This window comes from Chelonoidis abingdonii, chromosome 11, assembly GCF_003597395.2.
Source record: "Chelonoidis abingdonii isolate Lonesome George chromosome 11, CheloAbing_2.0, whole genome shotgun sequence".
In the NCBI taxonomy this organism is placed as follows: Eukaryota; Metazoa; Chordata; order Testudines; family Testudinidae; genus Chelonoidis; species Chelonoidis abingdonii.
In genome coordinates, this window is record NC_133779.1 from 3,916,203 (window position 1) to 3,939,419 (window position 23,217).

Sequence of the window (23,217 nt, forward strand, 5' to 3'; positions counted from 1 at the left end):
AGGAACAGTTCTCAGCCTAAGCCGGAGAGTCCAGTTTTAAGATAGACAGGCCCAGGGACCAGCCAAGAGGAGTGAAATAAGAATTGTTTCTGTGCACAGCTTGTGATTGTCCTGGTGCTGGCTGAGACATGGGAGATCATTTTAGTTGTATAGAGGCCGCTCATACTTGACTGCGTGGACCTCTTCAGTACAAGAAGCCTAATTACAGCATGGTGTGTGCACGCGCTCTGCCGTTTTGTTTTCTGGGGTTTTGTAAAGAGCATTCTGTTGTAGCGCCTGGTACGCCCTTTAAATCCCATTCTTTCAGGGCCGAGTCCTGACAAGCGTCTTCTTCCCAGCAGGGGGCATAATGGTATTGAAGGAGCTTTGAGGTCTCTGTCAGTGACATTGGCTTCAATTTCCACTGGGAAAGAATCAGAAAAAAATTTGATGTGTGGATCTCTGGGGATGTGCACTACGGGAAAGGATTATGTGCTAAGTAAAGGCAGAGTTTCGTAGTGTTGGGGACAAAAGGTTTGAAATATCCTGGGTATTGGGTTTGACCTTGAAACTCCATGATGTTGGTTTGGGGGTACTGGGCTAGTTCAGGGATCTGCATTTTTGCTCAACATGCACTGTCCTGATGGGGACAGTGGTCATGGATCAAATAGCTCAGCAGAGTTCCCTGCACTGCATTCTAGATTCTCTCATTAGCGCTAATTCTGCTCAGTTGTTAAACGCAAGAAGGGAGAGAGCATTCCCCAGCTTCGATAGGTCTTGCTCAGTTTTTCATAAGACCTTGCCCCATCTCTTTTGCAGCTGTCAACGGCTGTGTCAGTTCTTTGCAGGCTTCAGCCCTTGCTCAAACTTGAATGGCTCTTACAGGCATAGCTGCAGGGAATTTCAGGTTCCTCACGCTCTCTCTGCACTGACAACTAGTAGCACGACTGCAGACATCAGTCCTGTGTGTGAAAGTGACTTGCTCCATGTGTAGTCGAACTCTTCTGCCAAACTGTCTATCTCCTCGTTACAAATGGAGTTTCTGGGACTCTGTTGTTGCCTCAGGGTGCAGGAGTCTTCGATTGGACAGCTTGTTGCAGTTCTCATCCCACTTCCTTTTGGGATAGAACTCGTTGTTATGCCTTCTCTGCCACTCGAACCATCTCTTAATCCAAAGGGATTGGTTTGGTGGTTTTTTTTTTTATAGTAATATTTTAGTCTTCGTCTGACGGTTCAGCCACCAAATTAGTATCGAGTGCGGCTTTGGTGTTTCAGAGCATAGACTATGTCTGCAGCTGTCACCGTCTTCATCTTGGCATGTTCACTGGTCGATGGCCTTCTGGTTCATGTTCTCCAGGGAAGCCTTCCACACCTTTTGGGTCTCTTCATAAATCAGCCCTTAAAGTGCATTATACCCTCACAGCAATCCAGATAATGAATAGTTTAGCAATGCCTTGGATGTTTCCATGGAGTACTTTCCAATGGTACCTTGTGCCTCCTTTCCGGAGTCCCTTACCTTTGCTGAGGTGCCATGGGGAAACCGTTTTGTGCTGGTGATGGGCAGTCCTGGTTAAATAAGTCCTCTCTTTATTTTCATAAGAGAGGTACCTAAGAGTTGCATTTCCACGATCTTTTCAGCACACGGCTGATACTGCCAATCAGAATTCCATTAAATGGCTCTTGTCTTGATGATGTGGTCACCAGTCTCCTAAAAAACAGTGGTGAGCTTCCCTGATTTATTTTGCAAAGGGATCGTCAAACAGGTGGCGGCAATCTCCTTTCACTACCAGGCTAGGCTGAATTTGAACCAATTGTGAAACCTGGAATGAAAAGCTCTTGCAGCCTATTATTGCTACTCTGAGCCATCCAGTCATTCTTGGGAACTCTCCCCAGCTCATATAACAGGAGCAAATGAGTCTCAGTGTCATGGGAGAAGGGGGCGGCGTGGTATAAAATAGCTGCTGTCCACGTTCCTAAACCTATATGACGCCATCTGGTTTGTTAATGGGTGTCCAGAGAAGCCAACGTGACTTGAGCAGATCTGCTAGGGGCCTGGTGGATTGAGTTGGGAGACTGAAAAAGTTGTCCGTTATCTTCTGTTGGAATCAATCCATTGGGCCTTAGTGGATCTGCTCAAGTCACGTTGGTTTCTCTGGACACCCATTAACAAACCAGATGGAGCCATATAGGTTTAGGAATGCAGACAGCAGCTATTGGCATTGGAAAAGGTTCAGAAAAGGGCAACGAAAATGATTAGGGATATGGAACAGCTTCTGTATAAGGAGAAATTGGGAAGACTGGGACTTTTCAGCTTGGAAAAAAGACAACTGAGGAGAGAGAGTGAGGTCTGTAAAATCATGAGTGGTATCGAGAAAGTAGATAAGTGTTGTTTTCTTCTTCTCATAACACAGGAACTAGGGGTCACCAAATGAAATTAATAGACAGCAGGTTTAGAACAAAAAAGTATTTCTTCACACGATGCACGGCCGACCTGTGGAACTCCTTGCCAGAGGATGTTGTGAAGGCCAGGAGCATAATAGGGTTAAAAAAAGAACTAGATTAAGTTCATGGAGGACAGGTCCATCAATGGCTATTAGCCAGGATGGGCAGGGATGGTGCCAGAAGCTGGGAATGAGCGACAGGGGATGGATCACTTGATGATCACCTGTTCTGCTCATTCCCTCTGAGGCACCTGGCTCTGGCCACTGTCAGAAGACAGGATTCAAGGCTAGACGGATCCTTGGTCTGACCCAGTAGGGAAGCTGTGGAAGGGTTAACGTGGTTCTGTTTGGAGGTCATTCCTTTTTTCTGTAGAACACTGCCATTGAGTGTATTGTGTCCGGGGTAACAGCATATTAGGATCATAGGCTTTTAGACTGATTTTTTTCCTTAGGCTGCTGATCATGTACAGCTTCCACTGATTTAACTGGGGTGCCTGGGTACTCAGCCCTCTGAAAACCAGGCCAATGGTCCAATAATTAACAGGGAAAAGACCTGTTAGAGTGCGTCCAGTGCCTGCCTGCCTGCCTCCCCACCTTGCTGCCTCTCTTCCTGTTGGGCTGAAACTCATGTCATAGGAACAAATGGATCTTGAGGTGTTCTGGAAAAAGGGCACTGCATTCTGAGACAGATGAAATTTGCTCCAGAGATATCACTTTCCCCTCCTTCCCCCCCCATGCCCTTTGGAAACTTACAGTGGACTCTTCTTTTCCAGTGCAACAGGGAAAACCTGATCTTGAGCAGAGGGCTTGGAGAAGGCAGATGTGAATGTTGAATGGCTTACTTTGCTGTCTGTCAGAGGGTGGTCTTTCCAAGGGAGTATGGCTCAGTGGCCCTTACTTCAAAGGGACCAGTGGGTGGAATGCATGCTCCATTTCTCTCTGAAAGTAGGAGCAGCTGGACCAAATCGGCAGGAGTGTCCTGCCCTTTCTGAGGAAAGAGTGCTGCATTTTCTTTTTTACATGGGGTGGGGGGGAAGCTAAGGGAGTTCCTGTCTAGGCAAGGATTATGCGTGTGGTTAGAACTGTTGCTGCCTTGAAACCCCTTCTTTTGTCTCTCTGCCCAGTGCTTGCCACCTCGTAGGCTTGGGCATGTTCTTGTTTGATGCCCATGTTTTCCTGTGTCCTGAGACTGTAGACAGAAGCTGGGAGAACGTCTGGTCAAAAGTTCCCACAGATGCATTACGATCTGTATTACAACTCGCACATGCTGCCATGGACATGTGAATGGGCCTTGCTGATGGGACTGGGAACTCGCCTGACTGTGGCCTCTTCCACAGCCTACCTGTTACCTTCAACACCCCATTGTTCTTTGAAGGGCTGGGAATGGTCAAGTCTTCGAGTGAGCAGTTCTTGTAACGTGTATCTATCTGCACCTCTCATATCCTCCCTTTGATGCTGTTGGGGGCAGCTGTAAGAGGGGAGCACTGGGTGAACTGGTGCCTTTCAGGGCTTCTCCCCTGCCCCTGGTGTTTTTAACCTTTGAATGAAAATGTTGTTTTCACGTCTTCCTATGTACTAGCTGTGCTTGTACCCATGTTTACTGGACCAGGTGTCCAGACCAAGCTTTCTTTAAACTGGTTCTCTGTGTGCTTTCCCTGGCATGCCCAGTGTACTGTTCTACACTTGTCCTGCCTTCCATCCTGAAGTGACTGGAAACAAGCAGCCTGTTAATGAAGCTTAAATTAGCTCTAGCCCTTGCTGCTCATTCTTGCATTCCATTTAGTGTATCTTTGTACAAATACATCAGCATTTGTAGGAAGATGAGGGCCCTTGGTTGGCCTTTTCAGTGTAAACTAGGTCCCTGCTCTAAGGATTTGGTAGGTATTTGTTTCTCCTTTACTGTCCCCCTTGGAAATTGATGCACGGGCCACAGATCCTCTTGAAGCTCACCTTGCAGAGGGGAGTAGATTGCTGGGCTCTCTGGAGGGCACTTTCCCCATTGCCTATGTAAAAATCTCTCCTTTTTTTAGATCTGGCCTTTCAGGTTGTTTTTTGATATGCAGCACGAGCCATGAGCCCAGTTGGGGCATTAAGGTGTGAATTGCTGCGGTGGTTACGCATTGCATATCCTCATGGCCTTCTGTATGGGGGAGAGTGGCTTTCTTTTTTGAAGTGCCTCTTGGCTTCCTGGCTGCCCTTTAAATTCAAGGCTTGTTTGATGTTCAGGCAAAGTTCCAATTCCTCACCTTGTTGTGAATAGCGGCTAATTGTCATGGGGGAAAGCGCCCCATAATATCCCCCTCTGGTGCAGCTGAGGGCGGCACACTTCCTTGGTATCCTCAGGTGAATGACTTCAGTGCCCTAGATGGGAAGTTGGAGCCTGTGTGCTGACAACACACTTCTCTCATGTCCCCGCAAATATCCCTTCTCACCTCGGGTAGGCAGCAGGTCTCGTTGCTGTCGGCACATGCTATCTGCCGGTGTGAGAACCAGCCATGCTAACAAGTCTTTTCCAGTATAACTGGACTCTTTGTAGAGCTCCCGGGCTCTTGAAAATCATCCCTGAAATACAAGGAGTTAGTGCTCTGAGGGTAATTGTGGCAAGATTGTTCCATTCCTACCGCCTCCTTCAACTAGCGGGGGACCGGCTTCCGCGTTTACACAGTACGGGCACAGGTGCTGCCTGTGCATCTCAGTAAGCGCTCTGCTGGTCCCATGTGAGACTGATGCTGCTTAACGTGGATACCACTCAGGCTGTGGGAGGGGCTGCACTGGGTGGTTGGTGAGCGGTGCTGCTGGGATTATTCCTGTGCTGATCTTCTTGCCAGCTCAGGAATCTGTGCATGTCCAGTAGACACTTGCTCTTGGGAGAGAAGAGAGAGTCTGCCCACAGGTGCTAGCTCTGTCTAGATTGTTATGTAGCAGAGGGGCCACAGAGGCCTTCACCCATCTAACTGTTCTTTGATGTAACTACAGACCCGTGTTTCTCATAAATGGTTCGCAATGTAGTTACCTCATTGCTTTCCTCTGGCAGTAAAAACCCCTTTGGCTTTCTTAATGATCCTATCTGCTTAAATGTCATATTCATGTGACTTGCCATAACAAGGTGTCTGGCTGGTAGCAACAGAGCAAATGTGCCTGGTTGGGAGGGCTTGGCACACTTCCCAGCTCCTTGAGAATCACATGGCATCATGTAATTGTATGTGACTTGTCTGGTCACCTCTCCGTTGACTGGCTGTAAAACGGGGGAGCTTTTGATCTCTCTTTTCCCACACAGTTCTGCTCACGCTCTCTTTTTTTGGCTTCTAGGCTGGGACTCGATCTCTTTGTTACAGTCCAGAGAAAAGCTTCCTCTTTCCCGGGAACTTTAAATTGTAATATATGGGTGGTGAAAACACCCCAGCTGCTGGTGACTTTCTTAAAAAGCTGGATCATGCCAGCAAAGAACAAAACTGCAGATGGGATGTTGAAGTCTGGAGCAAAGGAAGGGAATTGGGACCAGATCTTTTCAGCAGATGTCATGAGATGTGCTTGTGGAATAAAGGGATGTGACGTGTTGGGTAGATGCAATATGACTCGAAGGTGCAAATGAGGAAGACGGGAAAGGCATCCACAGAATTCAATGGCCTGCTCCCATTCCCAGGATGTTCTGACTCTTGCGTGAGCATAAATACACAGGCGGCTACTGCATGCTAAGTAGTATTATTAACCCTGATTGTTACTGTAATACCTGTGGGCCAGTCAAGATCAGGCACTGTTTTGCTAGGCATTATGCAAGCACAGGACTGTCTTGAAGCTGTTGTTGGAGATTGTTACAAAACGTTTTTCTCCTTGAGGCTCTTAAACCAGCTGTTCCAGAGCTGCTCCCCCTGAAAATCTTACGTGCTGTCACTGTGGCCAAGGATGGCCCTTGATTGTGGAAAATGGTTACTTAGATTGGAACAGGGACAATGTTTTTGGTCTATGTTTGTACATGGCTAGAACCGTGGGGTCCTGCTCCGTAACAGGGCTCCTAGGTGCTACTGTAATACTCCAAATAGCATTAAAAATGTACAGCACCTAACGCCATGGAGTCCTTCTTCACAACTAGGGCTCCTGGGGTATGGTAATACAAATAAGACCTGGCCAGATTTTTTTGGAAGCCTCACACTTTCCCTGTTTCCAGTTTTCTTTTGGGTTCAGCCATCAAGACAGTGAGTGCAGGCTGGCAACAGGCAGCAGCTCACACTTTGAGAACTCCTTTCTTGTAGATGAACATGGACGTTGACTGGGGATGACATCTGCAGAGAACCTGATTCGGTGAGAGAATTGTAGAATGAAAGAGTAACAGTACTTGCACTGAGAATTTACATAGTGCTTTCCAACCATTAGAGATCTGTGTGATGTCACCCCGTAATGGACAAAGCTACTCCAGTCCCGCTACTACCTTCTGTTCAGAAGACCTTGTCTCCAATAGGAGTTATGCGCTATATAGGGTGCGGACAATCAGGATCCAGGATGGCAGAAACTTTTTCAGTCTCAGGTTGTCTCCTGTCCTTGGCCTGGTGAGATTTTTTCTTCCCTATGTAGCCAATGTCCTTTTTTAGGTGTGCACCAAAATCCAGGAAGCTAATGGGAAAGATAAAATAAAGTGCTGACTGCTGCTTTTACTACCAGGAGTCAACAAGCCTGCTAGAGCTGGAAAGAATTCCATACGCCTACTGAGAATGCCTGCTAGGTACTGAAAGAGCGTTCTTTCACAAACCACCTTTGTGGAGCCCTTCATCAGCAAAAGGACATATAAACAATGTGCTGCCCTTTTAAGAGCCAAGCACATAGGCTCCCCTTAACCGAAGTCCATAGCAAAGGTCTTGGCTTGCTTCAGCCAAGTCCTGGGAAAGGTGATGTAATCCCATTGCACCTGCTGGTTCTCCTTTTGGCACAGCACTCTTGATTCTCGTTGCTGGACTGGGCCCCCAGTTCCCCACAGCATATTGCGGGAGAGGAGAATTAATTCCCTGCAAGTGGCCCAACCTGGCTAGTCAGGACAGCACCATGCATTCAGGGGCGGTATCTGGGGTCCCCCCTGGGGCTCAGGGAGAGAGTTTAACCCCCTTTCCTGACAGCTCTGAATGGGCTTTGTACGCTCAGTCTCCCCAAGCTAAGGTTGGGCGCATGGATTTTCAGCTGTCTTGCCAGCTTCTCTGTCTAGATAGCATTGTTGAGCTTTAAAACCTCACTTGAGCCAATGTGAACTGGTTGAGTGTGGGGCCAGTCCTCCCCGCCCCAAATTAAACTGCTGCCTTGAAGCTTGTTTTTTTTTTTTTTTTTAAATGCCCAGGCTGCCCTGGCAGTTGTAGCTGCTGGCTAAAAGCCTTGTGACACACGATAGGAGAAGTGGGGCAGTTGTGCTTCTCAGTTCCTAACGTGTTCAGAGTAAATGTTGGCCTGCTTGCCATACAACTCTGGACTTAGAAGGTGAAGTGAATTATGAATGACCTTCCCCCTCTCGCCGCTAAAAGGAGGGTCAGTCTGTTGTTTCGTACCCCTCCTGTGCATGTTAGCTATAGAAGAAGCTGCAATGCTGGATTCTTGCCCTGAGTCTGTGGCCATCCGTTAGGTATATCTCCATTATTTATTTTTTTATCTCCTAGAACTGGAAGGGACCCTGAAGGATCATCGAGTCCAGCCCCCTGCCTTCACTAGCAGGACCAAGTACTGATTTTGCCCCAGATCCCTAAGTGGCCCCCTAGAAGATTAAGCTCACAACCCTGGGTTTAGCAGGCCAATGCTCAAACCACTGAGCTGTCCTTCCCCGCTTCATTCTAAAATCTGGCATATTTAGCAATCTGGAGAAGTAAATTAGTGCAGAGGCTGAAATTGCTGTACAGTTGTGTGTCAGGTACGCACCCAACTTGGTAAGAGGCTGACTTCATTCAAGCCCCCTATGGCCCCCACCGATAAATGAATGGTGTCAAGGAGGATGCCAGTGCTTGAAAGACTGGCCACAGAAGTGACATGCTGCAGGCATGTCTGATGCGTTTGGCGTTGGAGTGGGCTAGTGATTAGACTGTCCCTGGCTTTTGCTGCCTTCTCCTTTGTTTGTGGATTTATCGGAGTGAGGAAGTTTTATAGCAAACTCTGCTCATGTTGACTGACAACCAGGAGAGATCTGACTGCAAAAGAGTAGTCTTCCTGTCTGCTGGCTGACTAAAAACAATGCATTTAGGAATGGTTAGTGCTGGAAAAACTGCATGAAAGCTCATGAAGTGCCAGGATTATATGGCATTCAGGTCCTCGGTGTATGTCCTTTTATTCCAAACCTGGGCCTTGTTGCTGATTTCTTACATATATTAATATGAAACTCTGCCAGTGATGTAATATTGCTTCCTGGGAAGATGCAAATCCAAACAGGGTTTCTTTAATTAATCAGTAATGGAACCACCTGGAGGTTCTTGAGTAGTTACATGGTTTGTTGGTCTAATTTGATAATTTTTGTTTTTAATTGAAGTTAAAATTGTATGACATTGCAGTTAAAATGAAGGCTGCCAGTGTACAGTGGTTTCTCATCTCTTGCTAAATTGATGTCTTAGTCTCTGAAATGCAGGGTGTTTGGGATTAATTCTGTGTCCAGGGTCCCTCATCCTTGTTTCACTCCAGTCTTTTTTTAACATAATTCCAAACTCTGCAAAACATAGCCGTGATTCATAAACCACCTTGCTTTTGAATGATCAGTCAGTTACGATATGCTGCTCGTTCCTCCCATGGGCTGTTAAAAATAAACTCTTGATCAACAAGCATCTCAGCCTCAGTCCTGCATCCGCTCCCTGCAGACTTGAGTTCTGTAGCAGTTTCTGCAAAGCCGCCACAGATTTGGTACTCCCGCCTTGATACCCAAGCCTCGATCCTTAGGGAGATTTTCACATGCAGGGGGGATGGAGAGGGGGTGCGTGTGTGTGTGTGAGAGAGAATTGTTTTTGCAGCAAGTTGATCCAGCGGCCTTTGAATGAAAGTGAACTTTTCACCGAAGAATGTCACTTGTTCTGCTGAACAGCCATTCTGGTCCTGCACCTGTGTCAGGACACAATGAAACTTGCCCTTCTCTACTGCCTTCTTGTGTCTGTGGCTGGGGCTTGTTCTTTGACTAGTTAAGTTCCTTTTTGTTTGGTGTTGCGGATTCTATAGAGCTTAAACAGCTGGTCCATTATTATAGCTGTCTCTTCATTTTTTTTTTTTAAAGTAGGCAATTGTTCTGGGTATTGAAAGGGCGTTCTTTCTCTAGTCACCTTTTTCTCCTTGCATGTGGTTAGTGGAGCTTGGGTTGGAAGCTGACTTTGATTTGGGTTCTAGCCATCAGTACTGGTGCTGTTTTCTTTGCCAGTGAAGCTGGCCACAAGAAGAATTGTGTATCGTGGAGGGGGGTCAGTGGTAAGCTGTATTGTAATTATAACTAGAGTGAACTTAAGAGAAATCTATAGGGGTGTCCACCTTCCCAAGAGCCTGTTAATTCCTCATTGGGATATTGCAAGGTGACAAGCAACAGAGCTGAATGAGAGGAAGGATGGCCCAGTGTAGGGTGCTAGCCTGGGACTGAGAGACCTGGTTTCAGGTCCTCGTGCTGCCACAGATTTCCTGCGTGACCCTGGGCAAGTCACTTAGCCTCTCAGTGCCTTGATTCTCCATCCTGCAAAATGAGGATAACAGCACTGACCTACGCACAAGGGTTGTGAGGATAAATACAGTCAACATGGTGAGGTGTTTAAATACTACAGTGATGAGGTGCTTAGATAGGTGATAGCAAAAGGGACCTCTGGACACTAAATGCCTTTGCTATGCTTTTCCTCCTCGCTCCTTATGCCCCCAAAACATATACATGCTTTAGATGTATTTTAATTTGGGATCAGACCCGCAGAATGAAATTTCTACAACCCACTGTGAAGCCCTCCACCACCCTCACCTATGAAAAACCTTATCCATGCTGACTTTAAACCAGATTTGAACCATATTGAAATCTAATTGTAGTCTAGTAGTGGTTACAGTGTTGTGTGGGTAGGGTGAAATGCTCTTAGAAGAGCAGTGTGTTAAGCTTTACACACACACTTAGCTCCCTCACAAGTGTGTGTGTGTAAGGGTACCTTGGCTATATAAGCTGGTTGACTTGACCACAATATGTCATCCTCCACGAATCTAAAGGTGTTAGTCTAGGTGGTAGCTATATGGTTATAACTGTTAAATTGGGGGGCAGGGAAGGGGGGGTTTAGTGCAGCTGGGCCATACGCTGTGTTAAGCTTGTACAGATGTGAGTCATCTAAAACTGGGTGAATTTGTTTGACTGAATCTTTTCTCAGCAAAAAAATGCAGACACGGTGACTACAGAACACTTTGTGAATTTATGGTGATTTTACCAAATTGTTTCAGTTAAAAAAAATTCCAAGAAAAAAACATTTAATTTTGAAAATTTCAAAGCAAAATGTTTTTTTTTTTCCCAATTCAAAACAACTTTTTGTTTGGAAACTGACTTTAATATTTTGTTTGTTAAATGCTAAAAGTTGCTCAGTCGAAACAACTAAAGTTTCATTCAATCCAAAACTATTTTTTTTTTACTATTTGATTCACCAAAAATGTTGTCTTTCAGTTTGATGTGAAATGATTTTTTTTTTCCCAGTGTTTTTTTTGATTGCCAGCAAACCAAAAAAATCCATCATTACCCAACTCTAGTCAAGTTGTTTAATGTGTGACTGGAAGGCGCTCAGATGCTACGGTGATGAATGTGGGATAAAAACATTGAAGCAAATGCAGTTCCAGACTTAAGTTTAGGGGTTAATATTTTGAAAAATTTAATAGTAAAAATAATTTTGAAAGAAGATAATCTATGTATGGCTAAAGGGAGTCCCATAGGTTGCTAAATAAGGGATCTGCAGGATTCCTGGCTGACTGGTGCATTCTAAAAGTATTTCCTAATAGTGCAGAATAAATTCCTTAGCACTTTTCCTTCCACCATGTGTTTCCAGTTTCTTTTCCTTTTATTGAACTTACACTACAGCCTTCAGTCATCGCTACATATAGTTCTGCTGCAGCGAAGGCATAAAGCTGTCCTCTGGACAATAGGTGAGAAGGAATAGCATGAGCTCACAGCACAACAAATTCAGACCCTTATTTTACATAAGGCTGGGGACACGTTTTATGTGGTTTGAATGGGCAGCCTGTTCATTATTGAAATCTTGGCCGGATACACCTGTAAACTTATCAAGGATCTGATAGAAGGAGGCCTTCAGTAGCGGTAATGGCTGGATGCCATGCCTTTCACTTAGGGGTTGTTGGCTCACGTCCTACGCGCTCCATTTGACCTTTCATTGGTCGTCGTCCTTGTGAAATGAGTTGGTGGATCCTAGTCGTGTTTCTCATGAACAGGTTTCCTCCTTGCAAATGAAGTCACAGCAGAGAATGTGCTGGAGGGAAGTACCTGCCTCATTGTAACTCCAGGTTTCCAGATGTCAAGGCCTCCCCACCCCGGCGTATTCCCTAGGTTTCTGAATTCTGTATCTGGTCAGTCGATGAGGGTGATTCTAGCAAATCTTCATCTTGGCAGAGTGGCACTGAGAGGTGGAAAGCCAGAATTTCAGTGCTACAAGGCAGGAGGCTTTTGTGTTTGACCACTAGTAGAGAACTCACCTGGCTGCCTGCTTCACTCATCCCTTGGGGGCCCTGTGGGTGTGTATTAACTTGGGTGGAATTTCCTTAATGTGTATGTGGGGGAAGTGGGGGGTGTTTCTGAACTCGGATACATGCTGGCAGCACGCAGTTTGAGCTCTAGCCCGTTAGATTTTCCTTTTATTCAGGTTTAAACCACCTCCTTGCCCCAGTAGACTGTTATCCGGCCAAGCTTGGGCTTTATCTACTAATACTCAAGATGCAGCAAAGAGTCCTGTGGCACCTTATAGACTAACAGACGTTTTGGAGCATGAGCTTTCATGGGTGAATACCCACTTTGTCGGAGCCAGGTGACTTCCTGTTGCTGCCACCTCACTTTAGTAATTGGTACAGTAATTTAAACCTCGTTATGTTCATGGCTCAGGTGACAGTGCTGCAAAGCTCTCCGGGAAATTAACATCGTTTTTTTTTCCTCCTGACAGCTGTTGTGGGGGCCTCTCCCTTTCATGGCCCTTGAGGGTCAGTTGTCCGTTCTTTTCATCCTCCTGATCTGGACGTGCATTAAATAGGGGAGAGGGATTAGGATGGGAGGGGCTTTGTTTCTTTTCGGTGGAATGGCCAATGTAGTGCTCACATTCACACCAAGGGAATTGCATCCTGAGGGGATGTTGTCTTCACTTCAGCAGTTGTATAAATCCGGTTACTGTTTGACCTCTTCGATGTGAGTCTAAATAAAAACATCTGATTGGATTTGTTCCTTCCTGACTGGTGGGAGGCCAGCCAAAGACAGCCAGTCAAAATTTATCTTATCTCCCTGGTTCTCCCAGCAGTGGGATGTTGGAAATCCAGGGGATGCCCCCCACAAACATTCGTCCTTGTCCCTTAGGGGGTCTGACTCAGGGGCATCATGTGGGCTTTGCTGACTTGCTCTCCAACCCTTTATAATAGCCTGAATTTTTTAAAACAGGCTCTGACTCCTGACGTAGCTGAGCATTTGGCTTCCTGACGCAGTGTCGAACAATAACCTGTTTTTGTTTTGTTCTTGCTTCCTTCCCTTCTTCCCCTGACCACTTTCATTCAGTGTTGTCAGCTCTGCAGTGTCCACAGCAAGAGACCTCAGAAATGGTTGTTTTGTGAGCCACGTGTTTATAAAATGATGGCATTATTGTGTACAGAGAGAGCACTTGATCAATATCCTCCATGACATGGAGAGGGTTGGTTAGCAAGTTCTAGGGATCTGTAACAGGGCTCCCAAGTACTGCTGATGAACGTGCAATCTGGAAGGAAGAGCTCTCAGTTAAAGAAGAATGTCAGGTTTGCTTTCTTCTGCCACCCAGTTCTCACTTGTTGGCTTACTTTCTGAGCTTCCTGCTTTCTCAGGCTCGTTTCCCTGTTAGGTGGCACTGTGGAGTTAACACCAGGCCCGCACGAGTGGCCGACCCTAAATATGGTTTGCTGAGCCTTCTGTGGGAATGACCCTGCTAGCAGTTGAGGCTGAGGTAGGAGGTACTCTTTCCATTCTCTTGCCGTCTTGGACAGTTTCAAATGGGGATTAAACAGGCTCAGTTAGGCCTTTGCGTATGCTTCCTATATCTTGAAATGTAGTAGTTTTCCAGCTATTCTTGACTGAGGTATGTTTTTTCTGAACTGAGATACGGTCACACAGCCTCCTCCTAAAAGCCTGGCCACTGGACCTCAGGCTCCTCCTCTTTCTGGAGCAACAGACTCACTTTACGCACATATATGCTCTGTTTAAAGAGCAGTGTAGTTATCTGGGGGGTTTACGGTGCCACATGGCCTGGGGTTGCTCTTATCCTAGACTGAGATGCCATTTATAAGTGGAAATGCATAGGGGGACCACCCTGCTGATTTGATTCCAGGCTAGCCTAGAGATACATTAGTAGCATTCAGCGGGAATAGAGTAAAAAGAAATCTCTCACTGTCCCGCATTTAGCATCCTGCCACGGGATTACCTGCCCAGTGGGGAGTTGTACCCTTTGCTTGCTGTACAGGTTTCCCACATCTCCCTGTTACGGGCACCATCAGCCAGCATATCTGGGCCAGGGCACCAGCTGAACTTCCTCTCTGGCAGCAGGACGAAGGTTGACACCATATCCTTGTAGCTGGACCAGAGGACAGTGCAGGTGGGGAGATGAAATTCACAACCTGGTAGCCACCATCCCTTTCATCCTGGTAGCTGGGTGACCTGCAACCCCTAACACTGGTCAAGTCCTAGCAATAGTCGGCTGGGTAGGTGTGTGCAGTTGGAGAGATGGCACCGATTCAGAACGAGCACCAGGTAGACATGTAGATGCCTAGTTACTCTCTCAGGAGTAAGGGCATGAAAGGGAACGGAACTTCCATTCATTAGTGTGTGAAGCTCTGGGAGATTATGATGAGAGATCCAGCTGAAAACACAGAGCCCAGCCACAGAACAGGAGATAGCAGACTTTATTTTGGAGCAGCAGCAGCTCCTTTTGGAAAACAGCCTCTGCGCGTGTGCTGTTGAGGGGGAGAGCATGCTACAGCTTCCTTCTGCCAACGAAGTCTGTCTAGGCCGTCTGGGTTCAGTTCTGGCAATTAACTGGCCAGTGACTACTTGCTGCTGCTCAGAAGAGTAAATATACCTGTCAGCTACAAAAGAAACCCATCGGTGTGACGTGACCAGGGTTAGAAGCAGAACAGCTGAGCTTCTGGCCCACAGAAGGCGGCAGGGAAACAGCTTGAGAATGATGAGAGCATCTTGTGACTTTCTCAAGTGCAGAGTTCTTTGCACAGTGCTGTAAAATATAATCCACGTTTACAAAAAACAGAACGTGACCCAATCCCCACACCTAAGAGCTCATCATCTGTTTCGGGCAACAGATGAAGTGTTAAGGGATTATTCCATGCCTCTTCCCCTTCTTGGTCTGGACCCTAGCACACAACTTGGGTAATTGGACTCTGGACACTGGCTGGGTAATTTGCCAGCAAATCCCTGCCTGATTGCATCCTGTAAACACAACTACAGGGCCATGCAGTCTAATAGGCAGAGGGGATATTTCACCTCCAACTCCCAGAAGGCAGAAGAACTACTTCCCGGTGGGGCTAAGCTTACCTATGGTGCGGGGCGGGGGTCCAGTTGCTCATTGAAGGCATAAGCAACTAGCCTGATGGATGTCACATTAGCCTCAGTGGAAAACAGACAGTTAGAGACGGGCCTAGGGTCTTTAGAACTTTATCTAAGGATTGTCTCCAGGCAAGAGCCTGAGTAGTGACTGCCTTTTTCTTGTAGTACCAAGCACCTCTTCTTCATCCAAGTGCATTGTCATCATTCTTTGTATTGCAGTAGTGTCTAGAGGCGCCTTCTCCTCCTATCAATGAGCAAGACTGCCTTGTGCCAGGTGCTGTACAGATACAACAGCAAGATTGTCCCTGCCACCCAAAAGACTGTACAATCTAAATACATTGATTTATTTGGTTTACAACCTGCGTATCCTCTACAGCAGCAGTGGGCAAACTACGGCCCATGGGCCACATCCAGCCTGCCAGCCAATTTAATCTGCTCCCCGAGCTCCCACTGGGGAGCGGGGTCTGGGACATGCCCCGCTCCTGTGCTCCAGTTGGGGAGTGGGGTCAGGGGCCGCTCTGCGTGCACGTGCTGCGGCTTTGTGCAGCTCACAGAAGCAGCAGCATATCTGCCCTCCAGCTCCTACACGTAGGGGCAGACTGGGGCTCATTGGCCGGGAACTGCGGCCTATGGGAGCTGCAGGAGTGGCACCTGCGGATGGGGCAAGGTGCAGACCTGCCTGGCTGCGCCTTCGCCTAGGAGCTGGGGGGAGGGGGCAGGGGGAATATGTTGCTTCTTCCGGGAGCTGCTTGAGGTAAGCCTACACCCCTGAGCTCCTCCCACATCCCAAGCCCCTGCTCCAGCCCTGATCCCCCTCCTGCCCTCCGAACCCCTTGATCCGAGCCCAGAGCATCCTCCTGCACCCCAAACCCCTCATCCTGAGCCCCACCCCAGAGCCTGCACACCCAGCCAGAGCCCTCCCCTCCTGTGCCCCAGCCCCCTCCCCCAGCCTGGAGCCCCCTCCTGCACCCTGAACCCCTCATTTCTGGCCCCAGCCAGAGCCCTCACCCTTTCCTGCACCCCAATCCCAATTTTGTGAGCATTCATGGCCCGCCGTACAATTTCCATGCCCAGATATGGCCCTTGGACCAAAAAGCTTGCCCACCCCTGCTCTACAGTGAGCCAGGGTTCAGAAGTGGTGATGTCTGAACTTGTTTGCATCTCCTCAAACCTAGCCTGACCAACCCAGCATTTGGACCAAATTGTAGAACGTGAAAACAGAACGGTTACAATGACTAGTTCAAACACATTCATCAAGTAGAAGTGTGATTAAACCGCTCAACTCTCTCCATCCTCATCAGCGTTGATCAGTTGTCACACTGGCCTTCCTGCTGGGTAGTAAATGAAGGCACCTCAGGAAAAACAGACCCACCCACCTCCCTGGAATTCCTTCTCTAGCTTTCTGTTTGTATTACTGCTACAGAGCTGCTTAGAGCAACTTTGAGTGTCTTCATCTTCCTAATGAATTCTAATGATGAGCTGCTTTTCCTGTCTCTTGGGAGCATCACCAGATAAGGATTTTGCATGTAACTGTATTTTAGCTAATTCCACACCTCCCACGCCCCAAGGATATGCCCTTCTTTGTAAAAGAAATGTGATGATTCAAACAGCTTTGACATTACCATGGGGTTTCCCTTTAGCAAAGGAACATTCATTACTTGTATTATGGTAGTGCCTACAGCCTGCAGCTGAGATCAGGACTCTGTTGTGCTGGGCACGGTATAGACACAGTTACAGTCGCTTATGCGCAAAGAGCTTCCAGTCGAAATAGACGAAGGGCGGGAGTGGATTATATTCCTGATTTAACAGATGTGGGAATTGAGATGCAGAGAGGTTGTGACATACCCAGAGTCTGTGGCAGAGCCAGGATTTGAACCCAGGTGTCCTGCATCGCTCACATGAAGATGGCTCTTCCTCTACCCCAGTGGAGTTCAAAGTCAAAGTTCCCCAAGTGACGGGTGCATCGGATTGACGCAGTCTAGGCACATCGGTTTCAGTGGAGTTGATCAGGCTGTCCATAAGAACGGGTTTTGTTCCTGAATTTTTTTTCTCTGTCATCAGATATTCAGTTTTCTGTCCTTGCCTGTTACGGTTTCAGCTGTTCTTAGCAAAGGGTCATGGGATCCTTATAGCCATTGTGATATCTTGCAGTGAATCATCTTGTTGCAATAAACATGCTGCTTATATATGAAACGTGCCAACAGTTAAGGCCCTCCTGTTTGTCAGACATCTCAGCTTGGTCCCCTTGTCTTAGACAAAAAGCTGATGTAATTAACAGGAGTCTTCATCCCCTCTCCCCTCCCTGGGGGAGCAGGCCCAGTTGATGTTGCCGGAGTGCAGTGCCTGCTGTGGGTACAAGACCTCAGAGTTGAACATGCTGTCAATGCTAGCGTTTGGGTAACGGGGAGAGGGCTGGCAGCTGCACCCCAGCCAACAGATGTATCTGAATATTCATATGTTTAGAGATTAATCTTTCTCTTATTTAAGCAAATGTCTGTGAGGGTGTCTCTAGCCATGCTGTGTAATGTAGTGGAGTCAGGAAAAGAAGAATAACCAGCCACATCTCTTTTCTTTCCCTACAGATCCCAGACGAATTTGATAATGGTGAGTAAAGCCCCAAACCTGCTTCTGAGTTGGCTCAGTGCTTTGGGCTGCTTCCTCCCCGTGAGCCCTTGGCAGACAGACATGGAAGAGGAGCTGGTGGGGGGCAGGGGAAAATACATGTCGCCCCTGCAAATGTGAGCTTGATAGTGCCAATGGTTCCCTTGATAAATAGGGCAAGTCACTGGTCATAGGGAAGTTAGTGTGAGATGGAACAGAAAGGCCCTTCTGCTCCAGGCTGGAAATATGGCCAGTTTTAAAAACCAAGAGTGCTAGCAAGTGCAGGGAGAGACATTTGTCCTTTCTTTTCCTTACCCCTCCAGCGGTATCCCCCTGTGGCAGGACAAGAATACTTCTCAGACTTGACTGCTCTACCTGCCTTCCCAAAGCCTCCCACTCTCCCCAAGCAGGAAGACGACTCACTCTGGAGAAACATGTTTGTGTTTGGGCTTCTGAATTCTGCACCGCACGAGCTGGGTTTTACTCGGTGCCTATCGCTGTGCTAAGAGATGGATGTTTGTGCCCGTGCGGTGCTTTTGGATTTACCAGTAGACACCTCATTTAAACTCTTCTAGACAGAGAAGCACATCTGGGCTCGATACTTCTTAGAGCTGTTGTTCATGAATGATGAAAGTAAGGGACTCTACAGTAGCCTGTCTGTGGAGTGGGACTGGCTGTGAAATGGCTCTGGACTCAGTGAATCCACTGGGAAGTTGGGTTAAAGTACCGGATCAAACTGAGAGTCATGAGCTGCAGTTTCCCAGTTTCTCTCCCTCCTTCCTTCCTGAAAACATGGTGCCATCTTCTGTTGTGGTCTGTGTCCTGGAGGGCAGATGATGATTCCCCTTTAATCCCCTGGAAGACATGTAGTTGTTCCCATTGTTATGGATGGATAAACCAAAGCAGAGAGAGTTTGTGTGACTGGCCCAAGCCTGAAACTGATTCACTGTAGCAGTAGTTTTCCTAACCCCCTGCTCTAGCCACTAGGCCACACTTCCGGCAGGGGGGGTGGAAACAAAGAACTCCCACTGGAGCCTTCAAAGCGAGGTGATGGAGAGCAAAGGGTGAAAACAGTCCCTGGTGAGGGCTTTGGTCAACTGGGAGGCAAAACTATTTCCTGTGGGCTACTTTTGTCATCTGCACGTGGATTTCTTATGGAAAACATTTCCTTGTGAAGGATGTAGGGATGTTTTTTACAATGGAAGGGTCTCGTCCAACAAGGTTTATGACCACACATGAGTGTGTGCACACCCCAGAGGGTTTGGCAGTCTATTGTCAGCACTGTTAACATGCTCAATTGAGTTTTACAAACACGGAGTCCGCTTCTGTTTGATGTGTTTTCGTCCTCTTCTGAGCCTCCAAACCCTCATTTGGGTGAAACAGCAGCTCTGAACCTTGCCACTCACATATTGCTGCAGCAGAGTTTCCAGCGAGTCCTCGCTGGTCAGAAATGGGGCTGGAACCCCTTTGACTCCTGAAAGAAACCATCAGCTGCGTTTCCTCCTTCCAACTTTTGCTGCAAACGGCAGCTTCCATGTTCTTTTGGTCATCAGAGGACGAGATTTTTAGAGAAGAGCATCAAAACTTAACAAGGAGGCCACAGCAGCTGAGCACCAGGGAAAGCCTGAGAGCTAAATCTTGGCTTGGCTAAACTGCAGGAGCCTGTGCAGATTTGAAAGACATCAGAGCCAAAGAAGGAGAAGGACTGAGTGTGATTTGTGAGAGGATGGAGCCAGTGGTTAGGGTGCTAGGCTTGGCCGCAGGAAACCAAGGCGCAATTCCCTACTCTGCCCTGTGTGACAGTCACCAAGCCTGTCTGCCTCGATACTATAGAATGGGGATGGTAGCATTTCCCTGCTTCGCAGAGGGGATGTGAGGAGAAATTCATTAGCGTGTGATGCTCTGATACTGTGGTGATGGTGGCCAGATAGTACTGCAGCAGATGAGTAAGAGAACTGGGGTGAAACTGAGAGAGGACGGTTTAGGGTGGCACTTTCAAAATACCTAAATGACTTAAGAGCATGTGTCCCGTTGACTTGTTTGAAAATCCCGCCCTGAGGCTGAATGTTGGGGAAAGTTTCCTGAGAGTGGGAGCTCCAGCTGTGGAACAGTCTCTCCAAGCAAAGGCGCGACTGCACTTTTACTTAAGGCTTAGGACAGAACATGAGCAAACTCCTATCAAAGAAGACTCCTGGCATTGGGTCCCTAAGAGAGGCAAAATGTTTTGAATTTGACTTTTCTCATATCAGTGACTGTTCAGTAAAACCATTTCCTCTCTTCACATAGATGCAGTGTCAATGTCTTCAGCTCTCCCGTTTCCAGTTAAACCCTCCCATTCATCATCCTCCCGCGGTCCTCCTGGGAACATAGAGCGATAGGCAGAAGCAAAGGTGTTTGGGAAATGAGAATCAGGTAGAAAGCTCCTTTCCTGTTGCACTGTAGATCAAGGTTTTCAGAAGCAGCCAGTGATTTTGAGTGACTCACTTCTGTGGCACCCCATCTGAGGAACCTTTAAAGGGCCTGTCTTTCAGCAAGGGCTGAGCACCTGTTCTCTGAAAATCAGGCTATGATGTCCAAAATCACTGGTCACTTAACACAAATGGCCCTAGTGAGAGACATGCATAGACTGTCCTCTCCCTTCACACAACTGCTAGTGTCCTTTGCTTCGGGAGAGTCTAGGAAAACTGGACAATATCTTCTCTTGAAGGCCTAGGCTATACTTAAAACTTATACCAGCATAGCTGTAGCAGCTAGAAGTGTAGAAAATATCACACCTGCTAGTGACAAAGCTATGCCACCAAAGCCCCCAGGGTAAATGCAGCTATGCCAGCAGAAGTGTGTGGCTAATATTGTTTGGGGAGATGGTTTTTCTACACTGCCAAAACTCCTTCCGTTGGTATATACCGTGTCTATTCTAGGGCGGCTATGCCGGCATAGGATCTGTAGTGTAGACCGGGCTGCAAGAACGGCAGTACGCGTAGGCTCTTAGCCCTGGTCTATATGGGGGGGATCAGTCTAAGTACGTTGACTTCAGCTACGTTATTCACGTAGCTGAAGTCGACGTACTTAGATCAACTTACCATGGTGTCTTCACCGCTGTGAGTTGATTGCTGCTGCTCCCCCGTCGACTCCTCCTGCACCTCTCGAGGCGGTGGGGTACAGGAGTCAATGGGAGAGCACTCGGGGGTCGATTTATCGCATCTAGATTAGACATGATAAATCGATCCCCGCTGGATTGATCACTGCCCGCCAATCTGGTGGGTAGTTAAGACATACTCTTAATTCACTAGACCTCTGTTTGACTTGGATTCCTATGTGGTTTTCTCTTTAGTTTCCCCCCTGGATATCTACACTTGTTTTTCCACCCTGGAAGATAAGGGGGTTTGTTCCCACCCTCCGGAATTGCCTGGCATTGGTGCAATCACCAGCATAGCATCGGGGTTCTGGGACAGGAAAGGCTGCGGCCTTGACCAACTGGACTATCTAGGTTGCAGGACCTGGCCCAGTGTTCAATTGCTGTTCCATTTGTAGCTGAAAACATGTCCATTTCCATATTAATCAGCCCAAGGTTAATCTATAATTAAAACAAGATGAACTGGTAATGAACCAGCACCAAAAGCAGCAGCTGAGAATGAGCCAGGAGCCCTCCTGACTGCAGAAGATGAGCTCGATATTCGCTCAAGTCTCTATTGCACAGGGCTTGCTCAGCGGCCAGCTGCAAACAAATCTTCATTGTGGGGTCATCCAAGGAGGCCCAGGCGCCTCAAAGGCCAGGATGACGATGTCTGTCAGTAAAGCTCTCACCATTTTTTAACATCTGAAATTCACTTGCGAAGATCTTGTAAAACTCCCACCTCAACTCTCTGCTTATCTCAGAGGCATGCTGTGATCTATAACCCAGGCACAGTTTCCCACCCGCCAAAGAATGAACAGTTTGACCCCTTGAATCTCCACAAATTAAATGCTCAAAAATGCCAGCCAGTGCTTTTTAGGAAGCTTAAGAGGTACATCTTCATGAGGCCAAAAATCCTCAACAGAGACATGTTCAGCATTCATCTTTTTCTTTTAGTAGGTTACTGAGTTCAAATATACATCTAATTTAATAGAACCACCGCAGAATCCACCAATCAAGGTATTACTTCTAATATTTGTTTCCGGTTGTGCCCAAGAATGTGCCAAGAGTTTTCCAAACCTGAAGGGGGAAGCAGGCGTGCTCCCTGCTGTTCAGAGTGATCCATAAACCAGATGATCATATGGGCTCCAAAATCAGTCACTTGTAATCTCGCCCCATCTCCCCTGCCACTGCCATTGTGGAATGGGAGTACCATTTTGAAACCATAGAAAAGGGCTAGGATGGGAGATTGTAGCAGTGCCAGAAATTCTGGCCTTGGAATCTGGGAATCTGCGTCCTCTTGTTCATTCCTTTTCTTCATGGGCATGGGGAGAACAGGACTGCCTGCATTGCCTGTGACATGCTGATAGCACCTGCCGCTCTGCATCAAGTTGGTGACTCTAATCAAATCTCATGCTTTAGGGCTTCAGCCGCTAACCTGCAGCGGGGTCGGGAAGGAATTTGTTCTCCAGAACACAGTTTGTTTTCTTGGATGCAGAGGGGATTTTTCACCTTTCTCTGGAGCATCAGAGACTGGCCATTGTTGGGGTGCAGTGACCAATGTTCTGAGACAGGGCTGCCTAGAGGATTCAGGGGGCCTGGGGTCTTCAGTGGCAGGGGGGGCCCCTGCTTTGGCAGTAATTCGGTGGCGGGGGGTCCTTCCACTCCGGGACTCGCCGCCGAAGTGCCCCAAAGACCCGTGGTGGGGGGCCCCCATCTCCGAATTACCTCCGAAGACCCAGCTGGGTCTTCGGCTGCAGGTCCCGGGGCGGAAGGACCCCCCGCTGCCGAATTACTGCCAAAGACCCGGAGCGGAAGAAGCTCCGAGGGTCTGGGCACCACAGGAGTTTTTTCTGGTGCCCCCAGAGCAAGTGAAGGACCCTGCTCCAGGGGCCCCGAAAAACTCTTGTGGGGGCCCCTCCGGGGCCTGTGGCAAATTGCTTCACTCCCCCCCCTCCCCCGGGCGGCCCTGCTCTGAGGTCATGCAGAGAATCCTCTCTTAGCTGCCTGGCTGGTGTCTCATTCTCCTGCTCAAGGTCAAACTCTTTGCCAGATTTGGGGTCAGGAAGGAACACCGTCCCCCGCCCGGTCAGATTGGGAGGAATTTTGGGGTTATTGATTCAGCTCCGGCTGGGATCATCTGGGCCCGCCTCGCCTAATCAGTTCCCTGCCATTACAGAAGCCTCAGGCATTGGTGGCACCTCAGCCTCTCCTGTTCTTTCCCTGCGACTCAGTTTAGTTTCCTGAGCACAGAAATTCTTTTGGTGCAGGCTGAGTCATTGACTTACTATAGGGGCATCTGGGTGAATATGAATGTCCTGTGCTATATGTGAGGTCCGACTAGA

General features: G+C 47.8%; 1 protein-coding gene across 1 annotated transcript in view; it reads left to right on the forward strand.

Annotated features, from left to right (window-relative positions):
• Positions 1-23,217, forward strand: part of TIMM50 (translocase of inner mitochondrial membrane 50) — a 47,709-nt gene that overhangs the window by 5,296 nt on the left and 19,196 nt on the right. Inside the window, exon 4 of the mRNA XM_075070634.1 lies at positions 17,742-17,763. Within this exon, the coding sequence (XP_074926735.1) occupies positions 17,742-17,763 (22 nt within the window). The remainder of the gene's footprint in view (positions 1-17,741; positions 17,764-23,217) is intronic.